The sequence below is a fragment of the Nothobranchius furzeri genome, chromosome 3 (assembly GCF_043380555.1).
Source record: "Nothobranchius furzeri strain GRZ-AD chromosome 3, NfurGRZ-RIMD1, whole genome shotgun sequence".
In the NCBI taxonomy this organism is placed as follows: Eukaryota; Metazoa; Chordata; class Actinopteri; order Cyprinodontiformes; family Nothobranchiidae; genus Nothobranchius; species Nothobranchius furzeri.
Genome location: NC_091743.1, coordinates 54,075,979 through 54,103,030, shown reverse-complemented (window position 1 = coordinate 54,103,030; position 27,052 = coordinate 54,075,979). Strand labels below are relative to the sequence as shown.

The window sequence follows — 27,052 nt, the reverse complement described above, 5'->3', positions numbered from 1 at the left end:
GCACCCCGTTATCATTCTAACCCAGATATGTCAGAAGCAATCAAACCTCCTGGTTTTCAGGTTTTCAAACACAAGCCTTGATTTCAGAGGTAGATTCTGACTGCTGCTTATGACTTTTCTCAGAAGATGGCACCCTTTTTCAGCAAGGGGGAGTAAAGGGTAGCAGATGAATCCAAATGATTTCAAGTCTCCTTAATTATAGTATTTTGCTGGATTTGTTATAAATGTTCAACAGTCTACAATTAATGGCACCTTATTGCGGGAATTGGCTTTAAAGATCTTACTTGTGATACACCATGTTGTGGAGTCGCTAATGCTAATGGTTAGCTTCTACAAGCCAAGACATGTGCTCCTCTCACCAGGCCACAAAATAAACAGCCATACATGGTCAGGGTAGGTGGGGCCATGAATACAAAATTTCCCTGTGACGTAGAAGACACTCGCCATTTTTCTGTCTATTTCCTTTCAACAACTACTGCAGGCGGTAGGGGTTGACGTACATGTTCACGTTCAGCATGCATGTGCAAGTCAGATTGTTTTAAAAGCATAAACAAGTATTATACAACGTCTCAGTGAACAAACCTTTAAAGAGAAAATTAAAAACATGAACACCAAAGTCACATCTAGTGTGTAGAAGTTGTAGTTGCAACAACAGAACAAGGTTTCCAACCATCAAGATCCCAGGTTCACTGCTGATACGTATGACCAGCCAGCACCATGTCCAGTGACGAATGGTACAGGGTAAGGACTAATTTCTACTAATAAGTTTATTTTACAATAGCATTTACCGTTAGAACATCTTCTGGGCTCAGAAGCAGCTGCTTGACTTGCTGGCACTTCCATTTTCCACAGTGCCAGCCTCGCTGTGCTGGGCAAACCATTTATCATAATTGGCAACAAGCTGGCAGATAAACCCAGGGTGAGGCCGTCAAAATAAATATTAGATATTTTTTACATTAAAATATAGCTTTTAAAGGAAATATTGTACCTTCATTTTGCACACCTCTTAGCGTCCCATGAAGGTATTACTTAAAAAAATTATAGCCGTTTATTCTGACCTTAAACATGCAGTACAGCAGAGCATTTGTAATGATGATTTGTAGGGATGCACTGAAACATCCAAACCAAAGATTTTCGGCCAAAAAAGATCCAAAAGTGCTTTTCCGGTTTTCGTCCAAAACACCTAAATCACCAAAAACAACACAGCCGAAACAGGTTTCAAACTCTATAAACACAGATAATCTAAAAAAAAAAAAAAAACACCCAAAGTGTTGCTCAGATTAAAGTTGCACATCTTCACTATCTTCTGGGGTAAAGTATAAACTTCATCAGGGATAATATTTGCAGCTGTGGCTCATTAAACACTATATTGCGAATTTAGCGGTTAAAAGGTTCATTTTACAGCCCTCAGCATGCCTTTCAGTTATAAGCCTGTACATTTAAAATTTATTATCAATCCATACATCCATTTTCATCCGCTTATCCGGAGTCGGGCCGCGGGGGCAGTAGCCTAAGGCGAGAGGCCCAGACTTCCCTCTCCCCAGCCACTTCGGCCAGCTCCTCCAGGTTAATCCCAAGGCGTTACATGGCCAGGTGAGAGACATAGTCCCTCCACCGTGTCCTGGGTCTACCTTTAGGTCTCCTCCCGGTTGGACGTGCCCGGAAAACCTCATCAGGGAGGCGCCCAGGAGGTATCCTGACCAGATGCCCGAGCCACTTCAATTGGCTCCTCTCGATGTGGAGGAGCAGCGGGTCTACTCCAAGCCCCTCCCGAATGACCGAGCTTCCCACCCTATCTCTAAGGGAGAGCCCAGCCACTCTTCGGAGAAAACTCATTTCGGCCGCTTGTATCCGCAATCTTGTTCTTTCGTTCACTACCCAAAGCTCATGACCATAGGCGAGGGTAGGAACGTAGATCAACCGTTAAATCGAGAGCTTCGCCTTCTGACTCACCTCTCTCTTCACCACGACAGACCAGTACAATACCCACATCACTGCAAATGCAGCATCAATCCGCCTATCAATCTCACGCTTGAGTTTTCCCTCACTCGTGAACAAGACCAAGAGATACTTAAACTCCTCCACTTGGGGCAGGACCTGATCTCTGACCCGGAGAAGGCATTCTACCCTTTTCCGAATCAAGACCATGATCTCAGATTTAGAGGAACTGATTCTCATCACAGCTGCTTCACACTCGGCTGCAAACTGCTCCAGCAAAAGCTGAAGATCACGTTCTGATGAAGCCAACAGGACCACATCATCTGCAAAAAGCAGAGACCTGATCCTCAGGCCACCAAAATGGATGCCCTCCACACCTTGCCTGCACCTAGAAATCCTGTCCATAAAGGTTATGAACAGAATCGGTGATGAAGGGCAGCCTTGGTGGAGTCCAACTTTCACTGGAAACGAGCCCGACTAACTGCCGGCAATGCGGACCAAGCTCTGACACCGGTCATACAGGGATCTAACAGCCCATATCAGAGGGCCTGGTACCCCATACTCCCCGAGTACCCCCCACAGGGCCCCCGAGGGATGCGGTCAAATGCCTTCTTCAAATCCACAAAACACATGTAGACTGGTTGGGCAAAATCCCACACACCCTCCAGGATCCCCTAAGGGTGTAGACCTGGTCCAGTGTTCCACAGCCAGGACGACAACCACATTGCTCCTCCTGAATCTGAGGTTCAACAATCCGACGGACGCTCATCTCCAGAACCCCTGAATAGACCTTACCAGGAAGGCTCAGGAGTGTGATCCCCCTGTAGTTGGAACACACCCTGCGGTCCAACTTTTTTAAATCAGGGGACCACCACCCCGGTCTGCCAGTCCAGTGGGACTGTCCCCGATGTCCACGCGATATTGCAGAGCCGTGTCAGCCAACACAGCCCCACAACATCCAGAGCCTTAAGGAACTCCGGGAGGATCTCATCCACCCCTGGAGCCTTGCCACAGAGAAGCTTTTTAACCACCTCAGTGACCTCAGCACCAGAGATTTGAGAGGCCAACCCAAAGTCCCCAGACTCTGCTTCCTCACTGAAAGACATGTGGGTGGGATTGAGGAGGTCTTCGAAGTAATCTGCCAACCGATCCACAACGTCCTGAGTATAGGTCAGCAGCACACCGTCCCCACTATAGATAGTGTTGGTAGTACACTGATTTTTCCCCCTGAGGTGCCGGAGGGTGAACCAGAATCTCCTAGAAGCCGTACGGAAGTCTTGCTCCATGGTCTCACCGAACTCCTCCCATGCCCGGGGTGTTGTCTTGGTGACCACCCGAGCCGCGTTCCACTTGGACTGCCGGTCCCCGTCAGCTGCCTCTGGAGTCCCACAGGCCAAAAAGACCTGATAGGACTCTTTCTTCAGCTTGACAGCATCCCTAACCGCCGGTGTCCACCAGCGAGTTCGGGGGTTGCCACCATGACAGGCAGAGATGATCCTGCGGCCACAGCTCCGGTCGGCCGCCTCAACAATGGAGGCATGGAACAGGGTCCATTCAGACTCAGGATTCGTTTCAGCCTCAGAGGCTCAAGGGCACCAGATTCAGATAAGAAATTGTTTTGGGGCCAAACAGAGATAATGTCTTCTCTGTCTTAAAGTTCCGCTGGTCCACAACCTCGCAAAATCCAATAATGGCGTAATTAATCTATCCCAATCCGTGCTGATTCGCCTACTCGCTCCTTGATCGCATCCATCTTTTGTGCCAATGCATGAATCTCAGCCAAAGTTCCAAGCTTTCGACTCATCGACAATTATATGAGTCTGTGCATTCACAGCGCGGTGTAATCCATCCCTGAGCTCCGGGAAAGAGCCAATATTCCTCGACAGCTCGTTAATTTTCTGGTAAGCCAGGTAGCCCCCCAGGCCAAACAGCAGGAAACCTGACAAAAACATCACGAATATCCATACATCTTCAGAATCATCTACAGACAGTTGAGTTAAGCAGATCAGGTTCCACTGTTTCCAGGAGTCCATGATATGCTCAACTGGTTTTGTCCCAGAGGGGCACCCGGGAGCCCCTTCTCCCGTTCTCATCGTTGAGAAAATTTTGTCAATCGCGTTGAGAGACCAGCTGACCAGGTCCATTTTTAATAATTTCCAGTTTCCAGAAAAAATGTAGAAGTGCCGTACACCCAAAGACAGACAAAGAGCCTTGGGGATAAGATGGGGAGGAAATGAGGAAAAAAGCCTCTGTAATCTCCAAGAGCTGGAGCAAGGAATGGGAAGAAGCTCCTTCTGACAGGAGACTCTGCCAGACGTTCCCAGCAGACCCTCGCAATACGTTTGGGCCTGCCTGGTCTGACCGGCATCCTCCCCCACCATCTGAGCCACCGGGGTAAACCCCAACGTACAGGCACCAAGATGGGGGGCAACTAGTATGCCCACCCACCCCTGCTCGGCGCCTCTCAGTGGGAGCAACTCCATAGTGGTAGAAAGTCCAACCCCTCTCAAGGAAACTGGTTCCAGAGCCAGAGCCACGCGTTGAGGTGAGTCCAACTATATCTAGTTGGAACCTCTCAACCTCACACACCAACTCAGGCTCCTTCCCCACCAGAGAGGTGACATTCCATGTGCCAAGAGCCAGCTCCTGTAGCCGAGGATCAGACCGCCAAGGTCCCCGCCCTCGACTACCACCCGTCACACACTGCATCCGACCCCTTTGGCCCCTCCCACGAGTAGTGAGCCCCATGGGAAGGGGGACCCACGTTTCCTCTTCGGGCTGTGCCCGGCTGGGCCCCATGTGTGAAAGTCCGGCCACCAGGTGCTCGCCAACGTGCCCCACCTCCAGGCCTGGCTCCAGAGGGGGGCCCCGGTGACCCACGTCCGGGTGAGGGAACACGGTTTCCATTTATATAATTCATCATAAGAGGTCTTTATTTATAATTTATTATTATTTAATGTACATTATGTCTGTGCTAAATAAATGTTTTAATGGTTTTGTAATTGATTTTTTGTAATGCCTTGATTTTAGTGAGGTTAGTACACATGAAACCATGAATGCTATGGTTATAAATATTGACATAATATTTACTTTGGTGTTTCGGTTTTCAGCCTTTGTTTCCTCATTTAGTTTTTGGTTTCGACCCAGAAATGTCATTTTGGTGCACCCCTAATGATTTGATGTCTGCTGGTTTTGAGAAGACTAGGACATCTGTGTGAGCACGTTTGTGCGTCAATGAAATTATAACTGAAAGCTGCACCGGTATCAGTATTTCTACTATACTCAGAGGAAGATTCTATCACATAGCTGTTTTATTAGGGGGGAAAATAATCTGTCTTTGTTTAAAAACTCAACCTGTCACTTCCATGTCCCTGAAGCTTAAACGTATAGGGTCTCTGACCATTTTGGGTTTTTATATTGAATGACTGTAAAATGGAAGCTGAAACACAAATTAGTGACTGCTACTTTGCAAAAACAGCATGGAGGAAAAGCACAACGCGACAGACACGCTTAGCTGCCTTGTGAGATTGGCCTCTCGTTCTCTACACCTCTCAATCCCAGCAGGTGGCTGTTGTTTCTCAATCCCAGTCTCTACTTCTCTGATCTGACTGCACTTTGGAGTTTGTTTTTGCCGTGTTACTCTCTGCTGGGCAGACACTGTGCAACTTTTTCACTCATAGCACTCAGCATCAGCTCAAACTGTATGAATTCCTCGCACGGCAGATTTCACGAGTCATGTGTTCACACTGTACGACCCAGTTCTCGGATGCGACCTGACTGCCCACACAGTACGTCTGGTAGCAACACGTCAGACCTAAAAATATATGCTAAAAATAGCAGTTTATACTCAACATGTCTGACTTTTTTGTCTTGTTTTGCCTGTTGTCCTTTGGAAGTGTTGCAGGAGGACACACAGGGATTTATGGGAGTTGGATGAGGAAAACAAAATAAAGAAAGTAAATCTGTTTTGTGATCAGTTTAATTAGACATGAACACGACAAACACACTTTCTTGACAATCCTTGTCGTGTGTAAAAAAAACGCGTAGAAATAAAAACAAACAACGTGTGTTAATAGGGAAATAGCGGGCGAGAGGTGTTGATGCATGAATGCGCATGCGCCGTGAGCGGTTCTGGTACTTTTTGGGTCACAGCCGCTCGCTGAGCCGCTTCAACCCTCACGAGGAACGAGCAAAATATCAAACACTCCAGAAGTCCGTGCCAGCTCACGATTGCTGATCGGTAGCTGGTCACGTGGTGTAAATCGCCTCTCGTAACCCCCTGTATACTACACAACGCTCAGCGCAAAACTCGCCCCGAGCTTATGGATTCTCGCACGAGTGGAAAATCGGCTCAAAAAAGTGAAAAAGTCGCACAGTGTACGCCCAGCTGTGTCTGCTCCTATTTAGGTCCTTATCTAAGTGACTTGGCAGTAATTTTCTTCCCGTCTCCGACACGCAGGCAGCTTGATCATGAAAATGCTATATTCATCTGTGTTCACCATTTGGCTGGATGGCTGTGAGGGCTGCAGAGATGAAGATTTAAAAGAGCTTGAATAATTAAACCACTGGGAACTGTGACAAACACTTACGCAAACTTGCACACACACAAATACTGATGCAGTCACGTGCATGGCCCGCAGTCGTGTCCATTTGTGAGATATTTGCTTTTGATTAGCTCTTCATTAAGCTTTCGCTGATGCTGAATTCAGTGTTGGGATGATTGGGGCAAAGTGTGCTGCACCAGTGGGGCTCATCAGATGGGAGAGGATTATATTGAGAAGGGAATAATGTAGCAGCAGTGTTACACCTCCTCCAACTCCTGCAACTGTCTGCATTAAACTCTGCAGTCTACTTTATATGTTTAGTGTCTCTAATCACGATGAAAACTTTAGCTGATTAGCCAAGAAAATGTTCTTTAAACTGCACGTTTGTAGCTCCAAGTGCAGCTTGCTGAACTTGATCAATTTCGCTCTTTTGTATTTGATGTTAAGGCAAAGCAAGTCACTTCCTGTCTTCTGTTTAATGCACAATGTAAGTGTGTTAGTAAGTGAAGAGGTTTTAGGCAGAGAGGTTAAAAAAACAAAGACAATGTGGAACAGATAGAAAAGAAGTTTTCTCACACAACAACATCCAGAGACAAGACTCGCGACTCGTCATGTTTCCTATCCCACAGACAAAAACCCTAATAAGCTGAGAAGTTCACACGTCACAGGGATAGCATCCTAATGGAGGGCTGACATTCAAAAATCACACATTTATTCCCCCACGTTGTTGTCTATTAGCTAATTAGAAGCATTTGGCAGAGTTAAGAAGCACCCCTGATTCAACCCCACACTGATTTGGAGGAAATGTAATTAATGCTTCAGACTATCTATCAGACTGTCTGAAAAGTTTCCGTTCATCAAAGCAGTGAGGGACAGAGGCCTGAAACAAGCCCAGCTGCTCAAGAGAAGGTGCACATCTGGCGAACCAAACTAAGGGTTAAATCTTCGCTGGTCACGGTCTGAATGAGATCTGTCTGGCACAGAAGGCATGCAGTTACTTTATCCTGTCGCCTCCACTTCCTCTCCATGTTCTTTTTGTTTTTGACTCTTTTCCCTCCAAACACAAAGTTTGGGAAAGAAAAAAAAACCTGCATCATGGTGGATATAATCTGCAGCTCTTTTCTTTTACATCTGCTCTTAATTACAGTCCCTCAGTCCATTTTTGGTTTGTCCCTGGTACGTTAAAAATACAGCAAGAGGTAGTGCATTGTTTCAGCAAACCGCATGAGGAATATTACATTTTACCACCACTCAAGTTTCTCATTTCTGTACCCTTTTCTCTTTCAAAGGGCATTTATACACGACAGCTCTGTACTGCAGAGACATGCGGATTTCTACGTTCCACTCTTAGTACAGCGATCAAGTAAAAAAGTAAACTGACTAAGAAAGAAAGGGGGAGACTCAGTTGAATGACAGCATGAGACAAATGGGTGAAAGACTCAGAACAGCATGTGGACGAAGGAGGAATGGAGTGTGTTGCTGCAGTTAAAGAAAGCTCTGAAAAAAAGACGTGATGAAGGAGTGATGGCAAACGTTAAGAAATTGGAAGCAGAAATAGGAAAAAGTGGATTTTATAAAACCACTCTGCACCCCCGCCTCCTCCTCACCCCTACGCCCCCTGCAGCCCTGCACTGCTGGTTGTGCTTTGTCCTGATAAGAACCAGTGACAGTCACACAAACACACTGAAGCAGTATACTCAAACACATATCCCTGCACAAAGAAAAGGCCCCTCAAGCAGCCTTGGCCTGCAGTCTGAGACTTCTGTACGTGTGTGTGAGTGCGCTCGTGCATGTGTGTTTATGTGTGTGTGTTCTGCTCAGTGTCTGAGTACCAGCCAGGGTAAACTCAGTGTGCCAGGATGTCACGGTTCGAGGCCTTCACACCTACATCACAAATAACCCAGTCAGCCATGGATTGTGTGTGTCTGTGTGTGAGAAAAGGAACAGTGCCCGTGTGTTTCTGTGACTGTTTGGAGAATGTGGGGGTAGGTTGCATTTGATAAATTGTATTCACTTGGTTAAGAGTGTGTGAGGGGAAAACAACGCTTGAGAAAATGTGCTAGTGTGTTGTAGAGCTTTGTTCAGGCAGCAGCCTATATGGAGTCTCTCCTGTTAACGTGGTGTCAAGGGACAGAGAGCGGAGGTGTCTGCTGGCACAAATGCAGAGATGCTTGACATACTTGTCTGTACTGACCCTCTGATGTCAACAAGTACCACATATATAGAGATGTGTTCAAAGCGTAGCGCTTGGTTCTTCCAAACATACAAACCCAAGAGAATGCTGAAAGATGGATACCTTTGTTATATCTCCAAACCAACTAAGATGGTCAGAAAGTGAGGATCTAGTTTGTAAACTACATCTGGTCTGGGATCAGTAACTTTGTTGAATACAGTCCCACTTCATACCCAGGGTGATTCCCACCTCATGTGCAGTAGTTGTACCAAGCCCTTACCATAGCCGCTTAAACCTGCATGCATAATCTCCATTCCAGACAACCCTTGACCCAAGATCAAGCTGTTTTATTTCTTTCATAGTCATGATTGTTAAGTATCGTGTTTGGACACACAAATTAATTAACAACTAATATATCAACTTTGAACTTCCATCCAAACAAACGAAGCACAACCTAGCCTGCTTTTGTTAGTAAAATATTATAAACCATCATATTATTTTAGGAGTGTGATGCAAGATTTAAGAAACTTTGCTTTGACATCTAAGGTAATTTTAAAACTATTCAGACAGAAATAATTTTAAAACTATTCAGACAGAAATAAGTGCAAAAAGGTTGTGGATGTGTTGGTCAGGTCTTCCCTGGAAGGCTCTCGTAGAGATGCATCGCACAAAAACGTTTCTACGGCTCTCTGACTTTGATTACTAATCCTTAAAAATGGAATTAGAAGCAACTGGATTTCTTGTTTGTTTGAGAAAAGGGAGAAAAAAGCAGAGTACAAGTCAGACTAAACCATTTCTCTCTGGGAATGCAGAAAGTGAGATGGGAAAGCCCATTCGAGGTTTTCAAACAAAGGAAAGGAGACACAATTGGAAAATTCTCCAAATAGCACCTAGGAGAAAGTCCTCCAACCTTTATGTTTCATTTCTATAAGTAAAGTAACTCCTACTCCTCTTCTGCAATTTTCCACCTGGTTGCTCCTTAATTCAAGAGTTTGTTTGTTGTGCCATCGGAGGCATTGTTAATTCATGCATATTTGATTTAGAAATGTCATTCATTATACTTTATTTCCTCCCTGCTTACTCTGTCAATCTATTACTTTTCCTCGGTTTCCTCTATGTTCTGATCAAATATCTTCACACAAAACATCATTAGTTTTAGTTTGGTTTGTTTTCTGGTGTGTTTATTACATCAAGACAAACAAACAAACAAAAAAAAAAACAACTGAAAAACCCGACGCAGGAAGAAAGTAATGATAAAAACTAGGGTTCCTACCAGTATCGGTAAAAGTTAACCGATACCAATGCAGTTGCTTGAAAGTGGCTTCACTGTAACTTGTCATTTCTGTTCACCTAACATTTTAGTTTAGTGATCATTTCATTTAACATATTTTATTTTTGATCTACCTCAAAGTCTTTTCCGGTTTAAGCAGAGAAGAAAATTAAACCTGTATTCCAAATCATTGAATTTTTTTGTGTGGCAGAAGTATCAGCATCGGTAATCGGTATCGGCGAGTACTCAGATCCAAGTATTGGTATCGTATTGGTTTGGAAAAAAGTAGCATCGCTGCATCTCTAATAAAAACCTGTAAAAGCCTCGTATCTCTAGAATATTTTCGCTTTTATTGTCCAATCTTTACTGAGATACAATGACTTACGGCATTCCTAATTCATCTGTCAGCTCTGTTCTTTAGGCCAGCTGATGCTATCTCCCATCTTAACTCCATTGTCTAGTCAGTCCAACACAAGTCAAACCACAGAGTCAGGCAGGAGGAACATTCACCCCTCAACTCTCAGCGATCGCTCTATCTGGCCTTTGATCACATCTAAGAATGAGCCTTATCCAATCCAATCTACCGTGTTCATCTGCAGGCGAGAGCGGTTAAGGTCTGGGTGAAACGTCTGCTATCAGGAGACCTGATTCCACTTCTATATGCTAAGCACTGCTATTTGGATTCAGGATGAAGATGGAAAGTGGCAAAAAATGAAAGAATATTCTGAAGGGCAAATTAAAGGTGTTGACATGCAGCTATAGAGGGAGCAAAAAACACAAGGTGCTAGGAAACAAAGGTACATCTCTGTTACTTTTTACCCTGCCTTAATGATATACATTTCAAAAACAAAGCATGGAAGGTGAAGAGGAAGAAGAATGAGAAAAAGAAGAGGTGACTGGGAATCAAAGTGGTGAAGGGTGAGGTGGGGAGTGATAAGAAGGACGAGGAGGATATGCCTGGCCTGGAGCAGAAGCTGTTGGGGCATTGAGAGTGCAACTAATGGAAATGGCAGCTAAGAGAAGGATGATAAATGACTTTGTGCACAGATGTATGTATGTGTGTGCACATCACTTTCAGACTGTTTACACTTTTGTGCATGAGAGACACCAAGCATTGCTGTTGTGTGTTTATGGGGTGTGTTGTCTGTGTGTGTGACAGTGCAGATGATGGATTCTCTAGTGGAGCATGTGGCTGGTGGCTTCTCAGACAGACAAAGTGACAGAAGAGGTCTCTGTGCCCACATGCCACCGTGAGCCAGAAGGCCTATTCCTGCTGCCTCCTTCATTCCACCACAGCCTTCATCTCTTCATCCCCTTCTCCATCCATCTGTTCCTTTTCCTCTGACACGCTGCCTTTGTTCTCATGTTTGGTCCACAACATTTTGTTCTTGGATTCATCAGCAGCTGATTTTTTCAGCTTTAATGAGACAAATGTGGACATTACAAAAAAAGGCTTTTGTTAGCTACCATGAAAGTGTGTTTGTGTGTACAAGGTATTCATAGTCAGTGTCACTACCTCACCTGCTGCACACAGCTTCCTGTGTGCCCTCTGTCATCTATGTCTGCAGCACCTCATGACTTAATTATGACAGCTGTTGTGATTAAAAGGGAGGCCTTGGAAACTTTAAAAGTTAAATGAAGTTATACTTTGCGATGATGCTGGACTGGCGTGTGTACACCAAAGCAGAAGTACAGTTTGAATTCCTAAATGAGAGGAGCACTATACCAAACATTTGAGTGCACTCCATGAGCACAGGGCTGGCACACACGAAAGCCCGCTACCCCCTTGCTTTATAGTTCATAGCAGGTGTGCAGAGTAAGTAAGAGATTTGCTAACCTCAGTGTGCATACCGGTACATAGGGAGTGAGCAGATCAGATAAGTAGGAAGACGAGAGACCGTTCAAAGCTTTAAACACAAAGAGGAGAACCTTAAACCTCACCCTCTGCCAATGGAGATGCACCAGACCCGGAGTGATAGGACTGTGCCTACTTGTGTTTGTCAGGAACCTCACTGCAGCATTCTGTGTAATCTGAAGCTGATTCAGGGCCAAAACAAGAGTGCCAATGAGAAATGAATTTGTCACAAAGAGGTGACAAAGGTATGTACAACAGATTTCAAATGCTATAGTGTCAGAATTGGCTTCAAGCGTCTGCATTGAAATGTGAAAAAACATCAAAATGATACCCTGAACTCCATCTTTTGTCACTCATTAATACAATTTAGCTGTATCTATTTTACTTCTCCCCCAGAGCCTCCTGTTGGCTGATTTGCTGCCCTTCCAGGCTTATGCCCAGAGTGCACTAGCCAGTGATCTCCACAAGCCTTGCAGATGGGCGCTCTAATCTGCTAACTTTAGCTTTGTGAGCGATGAAGGCTGGGCTCGTGTCTTGTTTTGGACAGCCAGGCTTGCTGTGGTGTCTGAAGCTTGTGTTTAGGATTCTGCACAGCTTTGTTGAGAGAGGAGATAAAGAGGAAAGCAATAAGGCACAAGGTTGACCAATTAATAAAGGGCCAGTGATTCAGGCTGGCCAACAAGGGGAGCTTTAATCTGCATGCAGATAACAGAAAGAGTTCAGACCACAAACATAGACAGATAGATTCACTCGTGGTGTGTGTGTGTGTGTGTGTGTGTGTGTGTGTGTGTGTGTGTGTGTGTGTGTGTGTGTGTGTGTGTGTGTGTGTGAGAGAGAGAGAGAGAGAGAGAGAGAGAGAGAGAGAGAGAGAGAGTGAGTGATTGCATGCATGCATGCATGCATGCGTGTGTGCACAATTGTGTGTGGGAGGCCCCTTTGAGATAAGGAATAGACATAACTGTCAGTGAGTTTACATCCATAAATCCATTAAGAAGATATGAGGATGCTAACGTTTTAGTGCTGTGTAAAGCCTGCAGACCTGTGTGTGATGGGCGAGGAGAGAGAAAAAAAGAGAAAAGTGCCATAAAAACATTACACAGGTGGACACCCTGACTACCTATATACTAAAGCATTTGACAAACACTTGTTATGCTTTGCACGATGCCCGCTGTAGCTGACACTTGGCACGATTAATATTAGCTTTTATGCTAATGCAGCATTTGGCTATGTTAGAACAAGGCAGTATTTCCATAGAAAGTCATTCATCCCAGCCTGTTTATGGCCTTATGGGCCACGACAGAATTATTGCTGCACAGTACACAAGCTGTTGTCACTGTGCCAAAAGCCACTATTACACACACAGACAGCAGACACGCAGCAGGATGATGTGAGGCGAGCCTGAGGCTAAAGCCATAGAGGATACTGGGCTTTGTGTGCAATAGTTCTCCCAATGCTGCTTTATATGTTTGCATGCAGTTATGTGCATGAGGAAGATTTATCATTTTAGTTCATAATAACAGAGCACACTCAGTAAAACTGAGTTTTTTCAGGGTCATTCCACACTCCCAAGAATGAAAACAAGAAAAGATGGCAGCATCACTATGTGGCACGGTGAGTCCTACCTCAGAATTGTTGACACGTCCCTCCTGGAAAGAGCAGTCGTTGGCGTTTTGAGTGCACATGTGGCGGTACTTGCACCAGTGACATGGATAAGAGCCGTTTACACAGGAAAGGCAGCTAAAAGAGAATAAAGGTGACAAATCAGAAGGTTAGGGACGTCATTTCCCTCTCTTATGATACAATTCAAAGCTCTTTTTAAAGATTCCTGTTGTGTGTAGACCCAAGTGGCTCATCCTTTGAGTTTTGGACCCTTTTGTGTGTCTGAATGATTAATAGATCAGAGTTAGGCCGCTAAACAAAAACAAATTAAGCAACATACGTCTAAAAATGCAAATGTTAAGGTAAAACAATTAAACTAATTTTTTTAATGTTTCTTTAAAGTCAAGTCAAACTTGAACTTTTCCTGATCCTGTGAATGTTTTTCTTCCTTTCACCTTTCACCCCACATCTCCCATCCAATAAACGGTCTTCACCTCCTCCTCCTCCTCCCCTTACACCCCTCATCCATCACCCTCATCTTGCTTAAAGTCTGCATCGCTCGCTCCTTCTGTATGCCGAGTAATCTCCCTAAACTCCCTGCCTACCTCTTTCTTCACCTCTGTCACCACATTCTCTCCATTCACTCTGGAGTAAACCTCTATATTCCTCCATCTCTCCCTCTTTTTGCTTCCCATCCCTTTCAATTGCTGTGTCCCTGTTCTTTGTCTAAAGCTCCCTTTCATCCGCGAGGCTAAGAGCCCTCCACCATTTTAAATTCACCTGCTTTGGCAGCGGCGAGGTGCCGATAGACCGGCTGAAAGGGAAAGACGGGAAAAAGGAGCGAGGCAAAGACGGAGGGGGGAGATCAAACGCAGGTGGATTTTCCTGACAGAGGAGTAGATGCCAGGTATCGTGAGAGAGACAGAGGTGAGGGTGTCTCCCGGGACAGGGATGAAACATCAGGCTGAGTGTCTGGAGGTGATTATGAATCTATATGTGTGTGTTTATGTTCATGGAAAACCACGGAGGAGAAGCAGAAGAGTTTATGTGAGCAGTTTATCAACACAGAGTCTTATTATTGCTGCTCTTTAAGCTCTAGAGAAATAGTTTCACATTTAAGACCAAAGGATCGTCTAATGTAGCTGTTGTGTTTTAACAGGTAAAACACTTATTTTATTACAGCGCTTACTAAATTGCAGTCGAGTTTCTGGATTTCATCGCTGGGGTTTATTTAGCTTGGGATTTGAATCAGCATAAGGTTTATTGAAGGCAAAATAAAATATTACAATTAATAAAGTCAAGATAGGAAAGTCTGCAGGTTGGGTTGTACTCAGCAATACTACCGTGTGTGAATATGAGCTGAAATGAGCACTGACGAGATCTCGAGTGTGTTTCAACCCGCTTCCCTTCCTCTTACCCACATGGAAAAATGAGGGCTTTAACTCTTGAGCTCTGATGGAGCCCATATATGAATCCATCAAACCCCGACGTGGATTCATTTGGATCAATTAGGGCTGCTCGTTTGTTAGGTGCACACGTTAAGCGATCATTTCCAGCTCAGACCCCCTTCCTTTTGAGCGAGATCAGAGGCTGGAGCTTAATTCAATCCCACTGCTGCTTTAATTGACCAATTTAGCATTGTGCTGACAGAAGCTGTCCATTTAGAATAAAAGATGTGCAGCTAAGGAAATAACAGGCCTCTTAATACCACACAAGAGCAAAGAGGGGATTTGTCAACGATGGCAACAAATGGAAAGAAAGCGATTAGGTTACGCTAGGTTAGCATACAGTGTTCGAATTCAAGGAGCAGAACAGAGATTTGAGCTCTCTGGTCCGTCCCGAAGGGTCTGATGAGAAACAGAGGAAGGGCTGTCAATACAGAGCAGACTACATGACTGATGCAAAACAAACGAACACAACCCAAGTTAGCCTCATTATGGTGATTGTTGGCTGTCCTTCACACGGTAGCAACCACAGCTTTGAATATCAACGAGGTTTGCTTTTTGTTCTGGGTCTGCCTGTGAATTTATCATCATCAAAACTAAATTCTGGCATCAACCTGACGCAGCAGCAGGCAACTAGAATCAAACAGTGACTCACACTATGTATGGTTAGCCGTCCACATCAGTCTTCTGGTCTGTCGCTGACACTCATTATTAAAAATAACCTTTTTATTCGACTTACATCTTTTATTCACGTCAAATCAAGCTCGTTAGTGTACCAGAACTTTGAAATAATGAGCAAAACACCAGCGGGTCACCTCTGACTGCTTTTCTTTCCTTTTATGACCAAAGACTTTGAAATAAAGGAAGGTACCATTATGCATGCCACATAAGGAGAGTGGTACCAGCCCCCTACTGCTTACTCTTCAATTCCTTGAAGTAACCAGAGCTCCTGTCACATGCTAACATTGAATCTCTAAGTCTCTATTTTAGCCTGGGTGTACCCTTGTCAAAAAAAGCCCACCTAGTGCCATTGAGCATGTCTGAGTCTTGATCAGAAGTTGGCTCTATTTTTTTTTACCCCTCCAGCTTCGCCTTTTTGCTCACTTCGGCCCCTCGCTGTGTCTGCAGCGACTCATTTGGCTAGGAGCAGCTGGATACATGCTCCCTTTGTGGCCACACTTCTACTGTCAAGTTAATCTGCTCATATTCAGATGCTAATCAATACACGCTACCTTTGGAACAGCAGTAATTCTCAATGGCCAAACACAATAGACTCTGATTTCCACCACTCCTCTCTGCTTGGTCAGTTTGAAGTGCTAAATCCAATCTGTTCCCCATATGAGGTGTTTGACTTTTTCTGCACTTGGCAACATTTTTTTTTATTGGCTACTTTTCATTTCAAAGGACAGAATTTCACTGATCTAATGTTCCTAAGGATTGTCCATCATATCACCACTGGATCTCTTTGAAATTCAGAAGGAGAGAGAGAACAAGGATATTATTATTCATGCAAATTATTGTGTTAATACATATTCAAGTATAGGAGAAAAGTTGAATACGTTGAAAACAAATGAATGCACATCCTCTTTAACTATTGAAATTTCCATTTCCATCATTCACCTTTCCGCTTTACTTATCAAATCACTGTCCCTGTGACACTGACCAATGCAAAGAGCATTGCTTCATACCTCAAATCATCTTCAGACTCTCAATCATCATTAAAATAAAAATGTGGAATGAACAAAAAAAATCATATGAAAATATTTAATTAAGGAGCAATCATAGCTGTGGGTGATTCTCTATTTCAATCTCAGCACCCCTTTAACTGAAACACTGGGACTTCTAATTAGATTAATACAACTATGCAAATTTATGGCTCTTTTTTTCATTCTGGGGCGCCGACATAATCAGCTGAGCAAATAAGCAGGAGGGGCAGCTGTTCGGGAGGACAAGGAACGGGGTGTCATGGTGAGGGGGGGAGATCTTGAATACAACTGAAAGCTGTCTTTATTTTCTGTTTTTCTACAAAGGAGCTTTATAAGTAGTAGAGGTTGGCGATTTTTATTAATTTTTTTTTGATGGGGCGCATTTTTACGTCATTTTTCAGATGCACCAACCACATATCACCACTAGAGGATGCCAAATTACCTTTATTTGTGTCACACAACTTGAACCCGATGGACCCTGAACCAGGTCCACGAGCACTTTCAGCTAAAAAGCTGTTCCAAAAACAAACCTAAGATTCACCAGTATATGCTAACTGCACGCATACTTAACTAATTCGCTGCCAGCCGTTTCTCACCGTTTTTATTGTGTTTTAAGAGTCACAGAACGTTGTGCGCTAGGATGATGTCGACGTTCAAACAACCAAAACAAAGCGGAGACTCACCTCTTACATCAACATGTCCAGCACACATGCACCGATATGACATTTTTGGGCCGATACCAATATTCGATATTAATATCTATGTTATGGCCATGTAGTGTCCAGCAATGGTCAGTCTTTAGGTACAGTTTGACCATTCAACATCTGGTCAAAAAGGAGACACGAGACTGCATGCGTTCCCTTTAAATTGGCCTGCCTCCATCCCATCAGCTGGAGCTCAGAGCCTCTCTGCAGCTCTGAACATATGATAATGAATTGTCAACAATAATGTTCTCTCCTCAAGGTCCATCCTGATCGTCCTACAGGATTCTTCATGCCTAACACTCGCAGCTCGGATCAGTTGCTAAATCAAAGAATGATTTCCTAAATCAGATATGAATTTCTAAAACTTATAAGCTAGATAATCATTAAATAAACGTTTGTTTATTGCTACTTATAATAATTATAAAATAATGAAATGCTTAAGTTTGAAATTAATGTTATGTTATGATTACAGTGATTGAAATACGTTTCAGCATGTTTAAATGACAAGGTCATCACCATTTGCACTCACACAAGGACAAAGTAAGGTTAAGTTAAACGCTTGACACATAAATAGCCCTTTACCCCAGATCAGAGCATCCTGTATCAAAGAAGGCATGTTTCTAAGTTGTCTTGGTAATATTCCTCAAACTTGTCAACCTCTGGTTGGCTACACAAATCATAACATGAGAACATTAAAACTGGATCACTCTGGTGATTCATCAGTTCTAGAGAAAGCTTCAGACCGGCCATCTGAAACAAAACCTCTTTAACCATCAAAGCTTTTGACACGTCGTCAAAACCTTTTTGCACCTGCAAAGCTGATAAAGCAAACAGTTCCTGCAGAACAAGCTGATATTGTTTAGACTCCTTCAGAGTCCCAGACGCGCGGTTCCATCCGTCGCGAACCGAGACATCTCTGGACTGAAGCGTCGGTGCCACGGTATTCTACAGCCCTTCGGTGCCAGAAGTCATCCAACCTCTCTGACCTCTGGATCTGCCAAAAGGGTCTCCGAAAATGGGTGAAGTAGACACACGGATAGCGTCTGATGTGTTTTTGATAATAATCAACTTCATTAATTCATAACGCAACCCAAATTCTTTTACATCCAAAACTCAGCTCTCCTAGATACAGAAGTTCTGATAACATCGCATTCACACATAGGTTTCATACATCACATCTAGTTCCATCCATCACAGTAAATGCTTAGTTAACTTGTCATGTTCTAATTGTTGGTCAAATAAATTTTTACTTTTATAAACCTGACTCTTTCCTGAATCAAAACGAAGTGTGTATAATCCCTTAATGAATAAAGAATCCTAGAATCTTCTGATAAACACAGTAAAGACCAAGCAGGGTTGATATTCTATATTTAGATAGAGTATCACAGCTTATTGGTCATAAGTAGAGGATATCTATATTGAGCTCTTAAAGCACTCAATTTCCTAAACCCTTCAGCCAATAACATATATTTGCTGATACCGATATACTGACATTGATGCTTGTAAAATTATCAGACTTTGTATAGAATGAAAATTATGAAAGCTGAATTTACGTTATTATGTACACATGCATATACATTATTAATGCTTCTGAGATGATTACAATCACTGTCACATGACTAAACAAAAACACCCCCCCCCCCCCCCCCCCCCCGAACAGATACACAAATGGAAAAAAAAATATTGGTTGTTAATATCGGCCCAGTTTTATTTATCGGACCGATACCAATATGTCAAAAAATGACTAACATCTGCCGATACCGATATTGATGCTGATATATTGTGCATCCCTAGTAAAGATTGCTGCACCCAAAAAGGAACAGGAAATACATAGATTCTGTCGTGGTAAAAGTGTGAGAACATTTTAAAATTAAACTTAAATGCAGATTATACTCAGCACTTAGTCTGTATGATGTATAGATCTGTTAGTTTCATTTTCTGGTTTTTACTTTTATATTTTGTGATTACTATCTTTTCCTTCCTTTTTTTGTGAGACTGGTGGGGTGGCAGCCTAGCGCCCCCTATGGATGAGCCTCCACTGTTAATAAGTATACAACTGCCAATCTGTTAAGAGTAGAAGATGCAACTGATGAAGTATTTTTTCCCCCCTGTAAAAACTCCAATTAAAACTCCAATTACTTTGAGTCTGGACCTTTTAAAAGAGGACTCAGCTGTAGCTAACCGTGACCAAGCCTTCTGTGAATGAAGCTTGTGTGTGCAGCAACGACGTTACCGGTCTGACCTCATCAGCCTCTGCATGCGCCAGGGAGCTACCGTGCATGCGGGACAGAGCGCCTGCTCCAAATGGGGTTTTTATCTGACTTTACCATCACAGTCACTGGAGAAGACGCAATGTGCCCCTTCTCTAACTTCATTAAACATGCCCATTACAACACTGGGAGGATGTATTAGATTGGCAAAAGGGGGTGGATCTGATCATTGGAATCATATCTTTAGTTAGAGACATATTCTGTCTGCATCACATGGTTTACATTTCTTACGCTTTGTTAGAATCATGATTTACTAAATATTTTCAGTTTTTTTTTTCAATCACAAGGTTTAGAAAACACACTGAACGCAGTCTAGATGGTTAAAAACCAGGCAGAGGCAGAGCAAACACCACATGATCCTCATGGGAGATCATTTAATAGTGACTTGACATAGTAAACCACCACACCCTTAACCAGCTGAGCTAATAATCGTTGTGGTGGTAGGGGATTTGTGTGGAAGAGCAGGGAAGTGGGGTGATTGGGTTAAAGGTCAGAGTCACAGATTAGGTGTCTAAGATATTCTGGGCTTCAGTGAGCACTAAGTGACACAGCAGGGAGAAGTGTGGCTGTGTGTATCTCATTGAGTGTGTGTTTGTGGACAATCCTCCAAGGAGGTTCATCCTGCATCCAGAGGGAGGCCAGAATGCCCTGGTGTACCCCAGGGGCCTCTGAGCCATCTGCTGCCCCAAGGCTAATACCCCAGCAGACGTTTCTGCCTCCCCTGGATCAACCAGCAAGTGGCGGGAAGGGGGGTGGGGTCTTGGAATGGAGGATTCTTTTACCCTGGTAGGGAGCATCATTTGGGTGTGGTTTTCCAGTAGAAGGTGGATGGTTGGAGGTAGTTAGGGTTGAATCGAGGACATCCATGGGGGGAAGGAAACTAACTCGACCAAAAACATACATTTTATTCCTCACAACTGCCATGGCACTTGCCTTTTAGTGTAGGAAACATGGAAGACTGCAAATAAAAGTGCTCAAAAATCCAACATGAGGAAATGATGTGTGTGAGGTTAGAGTTTGTGATTGTGGGGGGGATTACAGCAGACCACCATGTAATGAATAAATCATTGAAGGATCATTAGTGTCTGTTGTGGGTTATGATAAAAAGAGTCGGGTTACTGTCTCATAACCCAAATGTTCCTCCTGTATGGCACATTTGATTTTTCACTCTGAGTGTAACACAAACCTCCAGTGGAGGTTAGAAGAGGTGGAGCAGGTGTGTGTGTGTGTGTGTGTGTGTGTGTGTGTGTGTGTGTGTGTGTGTGTGTGTGTGTGTGTGTGTGTGTGTGTGTGTGTGTGTGTGTGTGTGTGTGTGTGTGTGTGTCATGAAAAGTAACATGAGACAGCTCCTGGGGATATAGACAAAAAGGGTTTTCTCAGAAAGGCAGGAGGAAAAAAAACTAAAAGCAGAAAAATAAAGCTCTTAATAATCAAGCTCCATCATACATCAGTGGCCTGATTGTTCCATACGTTCCTAACCGAGCACTTCGCTCTCAGACTGCAGGTTTACAGGTGGTTCCCAGAATATCTAAAAATAGGATGGGCGGCAGATCTTTTAGTTATCAGGCTCCTCTCTTGTGAAACCAACTCCCAGCCTTAGTCCGTGAGGCAGACACTTTGTCTACTTCTAAGACTAGGCTTAAAACATTTGTATTTGATAGGGCCTATGGTTAAAATATGACGTTAGCCCAGATCTGGACAAGTGGGGGAGTAGAGGGAGGAGGTGTGTACAAGATGACTCTCCCTTGCCCTGCCTCCAACATGCCTCCATCTAAAAGGCTAGGTTATCCAGAGTTATCTCTGTAGTTATGCTGCTATAGGCTTAGACTGCTGGAGGACACACTGACCACTTTCCACATTCTACTACTTTCTTCTAGAATCTGCTCTTTAACTGTATTATTTCCTGCAATTTCAGCTGTTAACTTTATTTTTTCTCTAAGTGTTTTTCTCCCCAGAAGAAGCTACAATGATGTTCTGCTGAGCTGTGGTGGCCTCATGGAGGGGGCCATCAGCTTGAACACTGCTGCTTACCACTTAAACATTTTCCCTCTCCTGATAACGACATTTTACTTTATTTGACATTGAATATGCTACCACTAGTTTACCCTTTAATTATAGATTCACTAGGATAAATACAATAAAGTTTATCTCTCACCAAATAGAATATTTACTAAGAAATCACAATGTAACCATAAAAACATTACTTGGTGTATTTGTTGTAAGTAAGTAAGTAAGCAAATTTCAATTATATAGCACTCATCACAGACATAGAATCACAAAGTGCTTCACATTAATCAAAGCAAAATAAAACAAAGTCAGAAAATCATAAATAGATGAACATCATAAAATCAAAATCCTCTCAAAACGGAATCTGATTAACGTCAGAAAAAATAAAGTCATAAAATTATAAAATTTCGTAAACAGATGAAAGATAAAAAATTTGAGTTAAATATAAGAAAACTAAAGAGTTTGGTAAAAGCAGCTTTAAATAAAAGATGTGGTGTGTGTGTGTGTGTGTGTGTGTGTGTGTGTGTGTGTGTGTGTGTGTGTGTGTGTGTGTGTGTGTGTGTGTGTGTCTGCTCTGTCTTCTCGATCCCCAGTGAGTCGTGGTGGATGGCTGCTTATACTAAGCCAGGTACCTCTGGAGGTTTCTTCCTGTTAAAAGGGAGTCTTCCTCTCCACTGTCGCTAAATGCTTGCTTAGTATGAGGATTGCTGTAAAGACTCTGACACCAGTCAGTGACTTGATGCCATCTGCTGGGTTCCTTTTATAGGAAACTTTTTACTTATTGGCTTAATGAACTGACCTGTATTGAAAAGTTTACTGTGTGAAGTGCCTTGAGACGACTCTTGTCGTGATGTGGCGCTATATAAATAAACTTGAATTGAATTGAAAAATATGAGATAAGAAAAAAATACATCCAATGATTCCAACTTACGACTCGTGGACGCTGCAGTTGTAGAAGACAAAGTCAACGCTGGCAAACTTCTTTCCTGTTTCCTTGGACTTAAGGTAGAGCTTCACCACCCGCTTGTCACCTGAAACAAGGAAAAACCAAAACAAAAATGTCACAAAGGAATTAAACTTTTAGAAAATAAACAAGCAAATCATGAGAAAGTCATAATGGTTACTCTCTATTTGTGCCTAATGAATTTTTCTTATCAACTACCTGTTTAACCACACACACACACACACACACACACACACACACACACGGTAGGTAAGCATTAAAAATAGCACTAATCAACGTTTGCCAGATATGTGATAAGAACACATAATTGCGGATAATGGAACTGGCTCACGACCGTCTCTATGAAGAAAGTCGCTATCTGACATGATCGTGGTGCTTTGAATGTAGATATCATGTAAGATGCTTGTGTACGTGTGTGTGTATGTGTGTGTGTGTGTGTGTGTGTGCGTGCGTGCGTGCGTGTGTGTGTGTGTGTGTCTAAAGATGAATGTATTTTTAAATTTGATCATAAAACACACTAAAGTTCCTGCTTTGAAATCAAGTGAGGAGCAAAATCATTTAGATACAAAAGCATAAAAACAGAAGTGACACCAGTGCAGGATGCACGGTAATGGGAATTCAGAACAGTTCTGTCCTCAGATGATGAATCTGCGATGGTGTGTGGGCCTCTGAGAGGGAATGGGCAGCTTTTATCTGTGCCGACAACAAATCCAGAATAAAGAAACACGAATCAAATCAGCAGTAGTATTAAAATTCTGTTTGTGTGGCTCTTGACAATAAAGTGTCTTGGGAGGAGACGCATCACTGTGGTCACTGATAAACCAAAGGGAGAAGAAAACATGAAATACCAACTCACAGGATATTCCTACATTTATCAGCGGCCACCCCTCCATAACCACGCCCTCTCATACTCGCTCATCGACGTTTTCGGTCCTAACCTTTGTTCCTGGTGATGGGAGCGATGTCTTTAGCAGATGGAGACAAGCAAAAGATGTGTCCACCCTGGATTCGTCCCTCTGTCTCCACATAGTCCTCGAAGGAGCAGTTAACCCCCGCAGACAGATCGGGCACATTACGAGCCTGGAGGACCAGCTACGGAGAAAGAATGAGTGAGACAATCTGAGCAAGATCAATGGAAGGACATGGTGTTCATGGATTGTTATAAGATATGACACGAGGGTTAATGGGAGTTGGGAGAGACGGGGAGTGGGGCACGGATGTGGGTATGCGTGACAGTAACAGGAATAAAAGACTAAGAGCTTCGGTGTCACTCACGGCAGCAGCTTGTGTGAGGTTAACGTGTTAATGTGTAGAAAGAAAATGAAGAAAACTAATCAATCACATTCGTGGGCACAGAACGAAAACTATTAAACACTCAGACATAAATGTGCAGCTTTTTTAATTCATGGAGGTGATGAAAAGCAAATTCCTAATTGAATCTGTGTAGACATGCCTGAAAATTGGTCCCTATTTGATATACTGGATCAAGGGAAATAAAGTTGTCAGTCAAATGACTTTATTATACTACACTATAAAATAAATGAGCTGTACGTCAGCTCAGACATGTTCAACCTTAATGGGAAAAGGCAAAAACCAGTTTAAAAAAGTCATCCAGTTTTTTGTGAGTTAACAGACTTTCATTTTCATATCAGCACCTTTGAAGTTCATCAATTAGTGTCAGGATTTGTTGTGCAGTTATAGAAATAATCTAACCCTTAACGGGAGCAAACCAAAACATTAAGAAGGTGCGGGCTTCAGTTGGCAGGTTTTAATATGGTTTACCAGAGTGGGTCTTCAGTTTTCAGTCTGTCTGCTAAGCTAACAGTATCGCGGGAAGCTTGTAATTAGGGATGTCCCGATCCGATGACATGTTCGGAAATCGGCCCCGATCACATGGTTTCAGACTCGATCGGGACTCGGGCTTTACTTCCCGATCCAAGCCCGATCCGGAGTTGGATACTGGGTTCAAATTACAGGAGAGCAACTGGTTCTCCTAAAAGGTTGTCAGGCTCCCCTGATGCCCTTAACTTACACACCCAGAAGGAGCACAAAAGAGATCCAGTTTCTACCTATTTTATATTATTTATATGGACTCAGCGTAGCGGGGATTCTTTTGAGCAGAGATGCAGAGAGCGGCAGGCAGACCGCTGATTATTCCAGCTCCAGATGCGTTCTGCACACGGCCACAGAAACATTTTCTAAGTTTCTAAGTGGTGTCACCAAAAAATATATAATTAACACACAGTCATTTGTGTCCGTTCATTTTCTCTCTGGTAAGTTCTGTCTGGATTTGAGCATGACGTGTGGACGCGCTCGCACTGCCCCCGCTGCAGCGCTCGTCACAGGCGCAGTCGGGCAGCGCAGCGCACACTCAGCTTTTTTTGCAGTCAATAGATCAATTTGATCTGCTTGTTAAAAAGTTACTTGTGAGGTGAAAAAGAAGGAAGCAGGCAGGAGTTTTTCAGGAGGACTAGGAGATGCAGGAAGATCAGAGACAGACAGGACAGGAAGATGGGAAAATAAAAACCAAGAAAACAAAAAAAAATTCTTAAAAAAATAAAATGTAGGTAGACTGATCGCACTACACGTTTGTACCTGTATAAAGCAAAAAATTATCAGCATGTAGGATTTATATAGTTGATACAATTCAGATCATCTTCAAAACTCCATCCCATGCCCAGGGACGTATCTAAGCATTTTGGGGGCCGAGGCAAAATAGACCCCTGCCAGTTATTTTAAGCTGAAGTGCTATCTGTTTTTATATTAGACTTTTTATATTTGCAATAAAGTCCAAAAGTGAAGCATTTATGTTATTTATTACTTGATTGTTCAAGCTACCTCCCAGAAGTGATCTATTGTTAAAAATTAAAATAAAAAGGTAATTAAATAAAAAATAAGGAACATTCTGGAACTGTTTCTTCCTTTTCTTTCTTTTTTTTATGTATCAAAAGTATCAGATCAGGACTCGGTATCGGCAGATTCTCACAATCAAATGACTCGGACTCGAGGGCAAAAAAACCTGATCGGGGCATCCCTACTTGTAATGTCGCAAAGACCCACTATAGTGATGTTTTCTGTTTTTTAGCTCTTCTCAGACTGCTCATGTTGGGCTTTCTTTTAAGCTAGTGACAAAAATAACATGAGGTGATCAGTAAACAGTGAAAGGTAACCTGTATGCTCCGCAGAAACACAACTCGGCACAAAAATGGTTGTGTTGTTGGACATTCTGCTTGGTTTTATGGCTTTTTGTCAGACACTGAATCAGGAAATGGCTGCAGGCAATGAAGCAGCAGGCAGAAAACTTCAGAGCAACCAGTAACTCCGCCCCTTAGCCAATCAGGAACATCAAAGGAGCAGGGACTAAAAATTGGGAAAATACCGAACCGTGCTCTTGGAAAAGGTGGTCGGGCTGAGCTGCACTAATCTGAGTTACTCATGGAAAAGCAGCTTTAGTCTGAAAGCCAGAAAGAAGGATCTACAAGTTGATTTAAAGGCAGGAGATTACTTACCTGGACTTCAGACATGGTGACAGAGATATTTTTTGGCTGAACAGTCAGCTCCACACACTGTCTCTGGTCAGATGCAAACCTCTGAGGCTCCCCGGCTCGTTCACAATGGTCTTTACGGGAACATCTGGAGAACAGCGGCAGGGCAGGCAGAAAGAGGGGGCAGAAGGAAAGAAAGCGTAAAACAGAGAGAACAATAAAGAGCAACATGGAGGGTAAGTTGAATAGAGTTGGGAGAAGAAGAAGAAGAAAGAGTAAAGCTAATTTTACAATAATATTAGGATGATAAACATGCAGAGCCATCAGCATCTCACAGAAATGAGAGCAATGATAAAAGACAAATAGGCTAATAGGTAATAGCTTCACCCAGTCATTACTGTGGGACTCTACTTCATCATCTTATTGGTCTTCTGCTTCTGTGAGGGAACTACTAAGCAACAAGAACATCCAGTCCACCCCTCATCTCTCCACTTAAACTGGCATCTCTGAATCAAACTTCTCTGGAGATACGCTGGCAATCTTCAAAATGTTCCCGAACCCATAAAATGATGCAATTCCAAAGAGCCGCCTGTCGGCCTCCTCCTCCGCCTCCACCCAGCCTATAACAAACCAAACGATCGGGCGGAAAAATCAGCACACTTCTCAGTTTTGTGGCAGTTTCACTATTAGCTATTCATAATGCATTTGCTTCACCTTCGTGCTAACAACAACTGGTCCCAGTGGTGAGAGGAAAGTGCTGATGCAGCGCGCTGCGACGCCTTAACAACATGACAGAGGAAGAAAAAAATGCTAACTGCCTCCTCCGTAAGGCATCTCCCCCATTCCCTCATTTAGTTAGCCTTCACTCACACTCAGGAAGAAAATGCTGTCGCCAACCACTCCCCTAAGAATCACTGAGACACACACACACACACACACACACACACACACACACACACAACGGCCGCAGCAGGAAACTATAAATGTGCATACACACATTCTCATTATAAACTCCTTTTATGGCTATAAGGCTAAATGAAACCTGCTCTTCTACACCTGCTTGTTTTGTTTCTTTTTCCTTGTTAACACAGC

The 27,052-nt window shown here is 43.2% G+C and overlaps 1 protein-coding gene across 4 annotated transcripts in view; it reads right to left on the bottom strand.

The window, feature by feature from the left end:
• Positions 1–27,052, bottom strand: part of plxna1b (plexin A1b) — a 175,761-nt gene that overhangs the window by 65,200 nt on the left and 83,509 nt on the right. For all 4 annotated transcript variants that reach the window (XM_015959444.3, XM_015959446.3, XM_015959445.3 and 1 more), the window contains exons 5-8: positions 25,985–26,108; positions 23,414–23,567; positions 22,443–22,542; positions 13,403–13,517 (exon numbers count right to left, since the gene is read on the bottom strand). In XM_015959444.3, the coding sequence (XP_015814930.3) occupies positions 13,403–13,517; positions 22,443–22,542; positions 23,414–23,567; positions 25,985–26,108 (493 nt within the window). The remainder of the gene's footprint in view (positions 1–13,402; positions 13,518–22,442; positions 22,543–23,413; positions 23,568–25,984; positions 26,109–27,052) is intronic.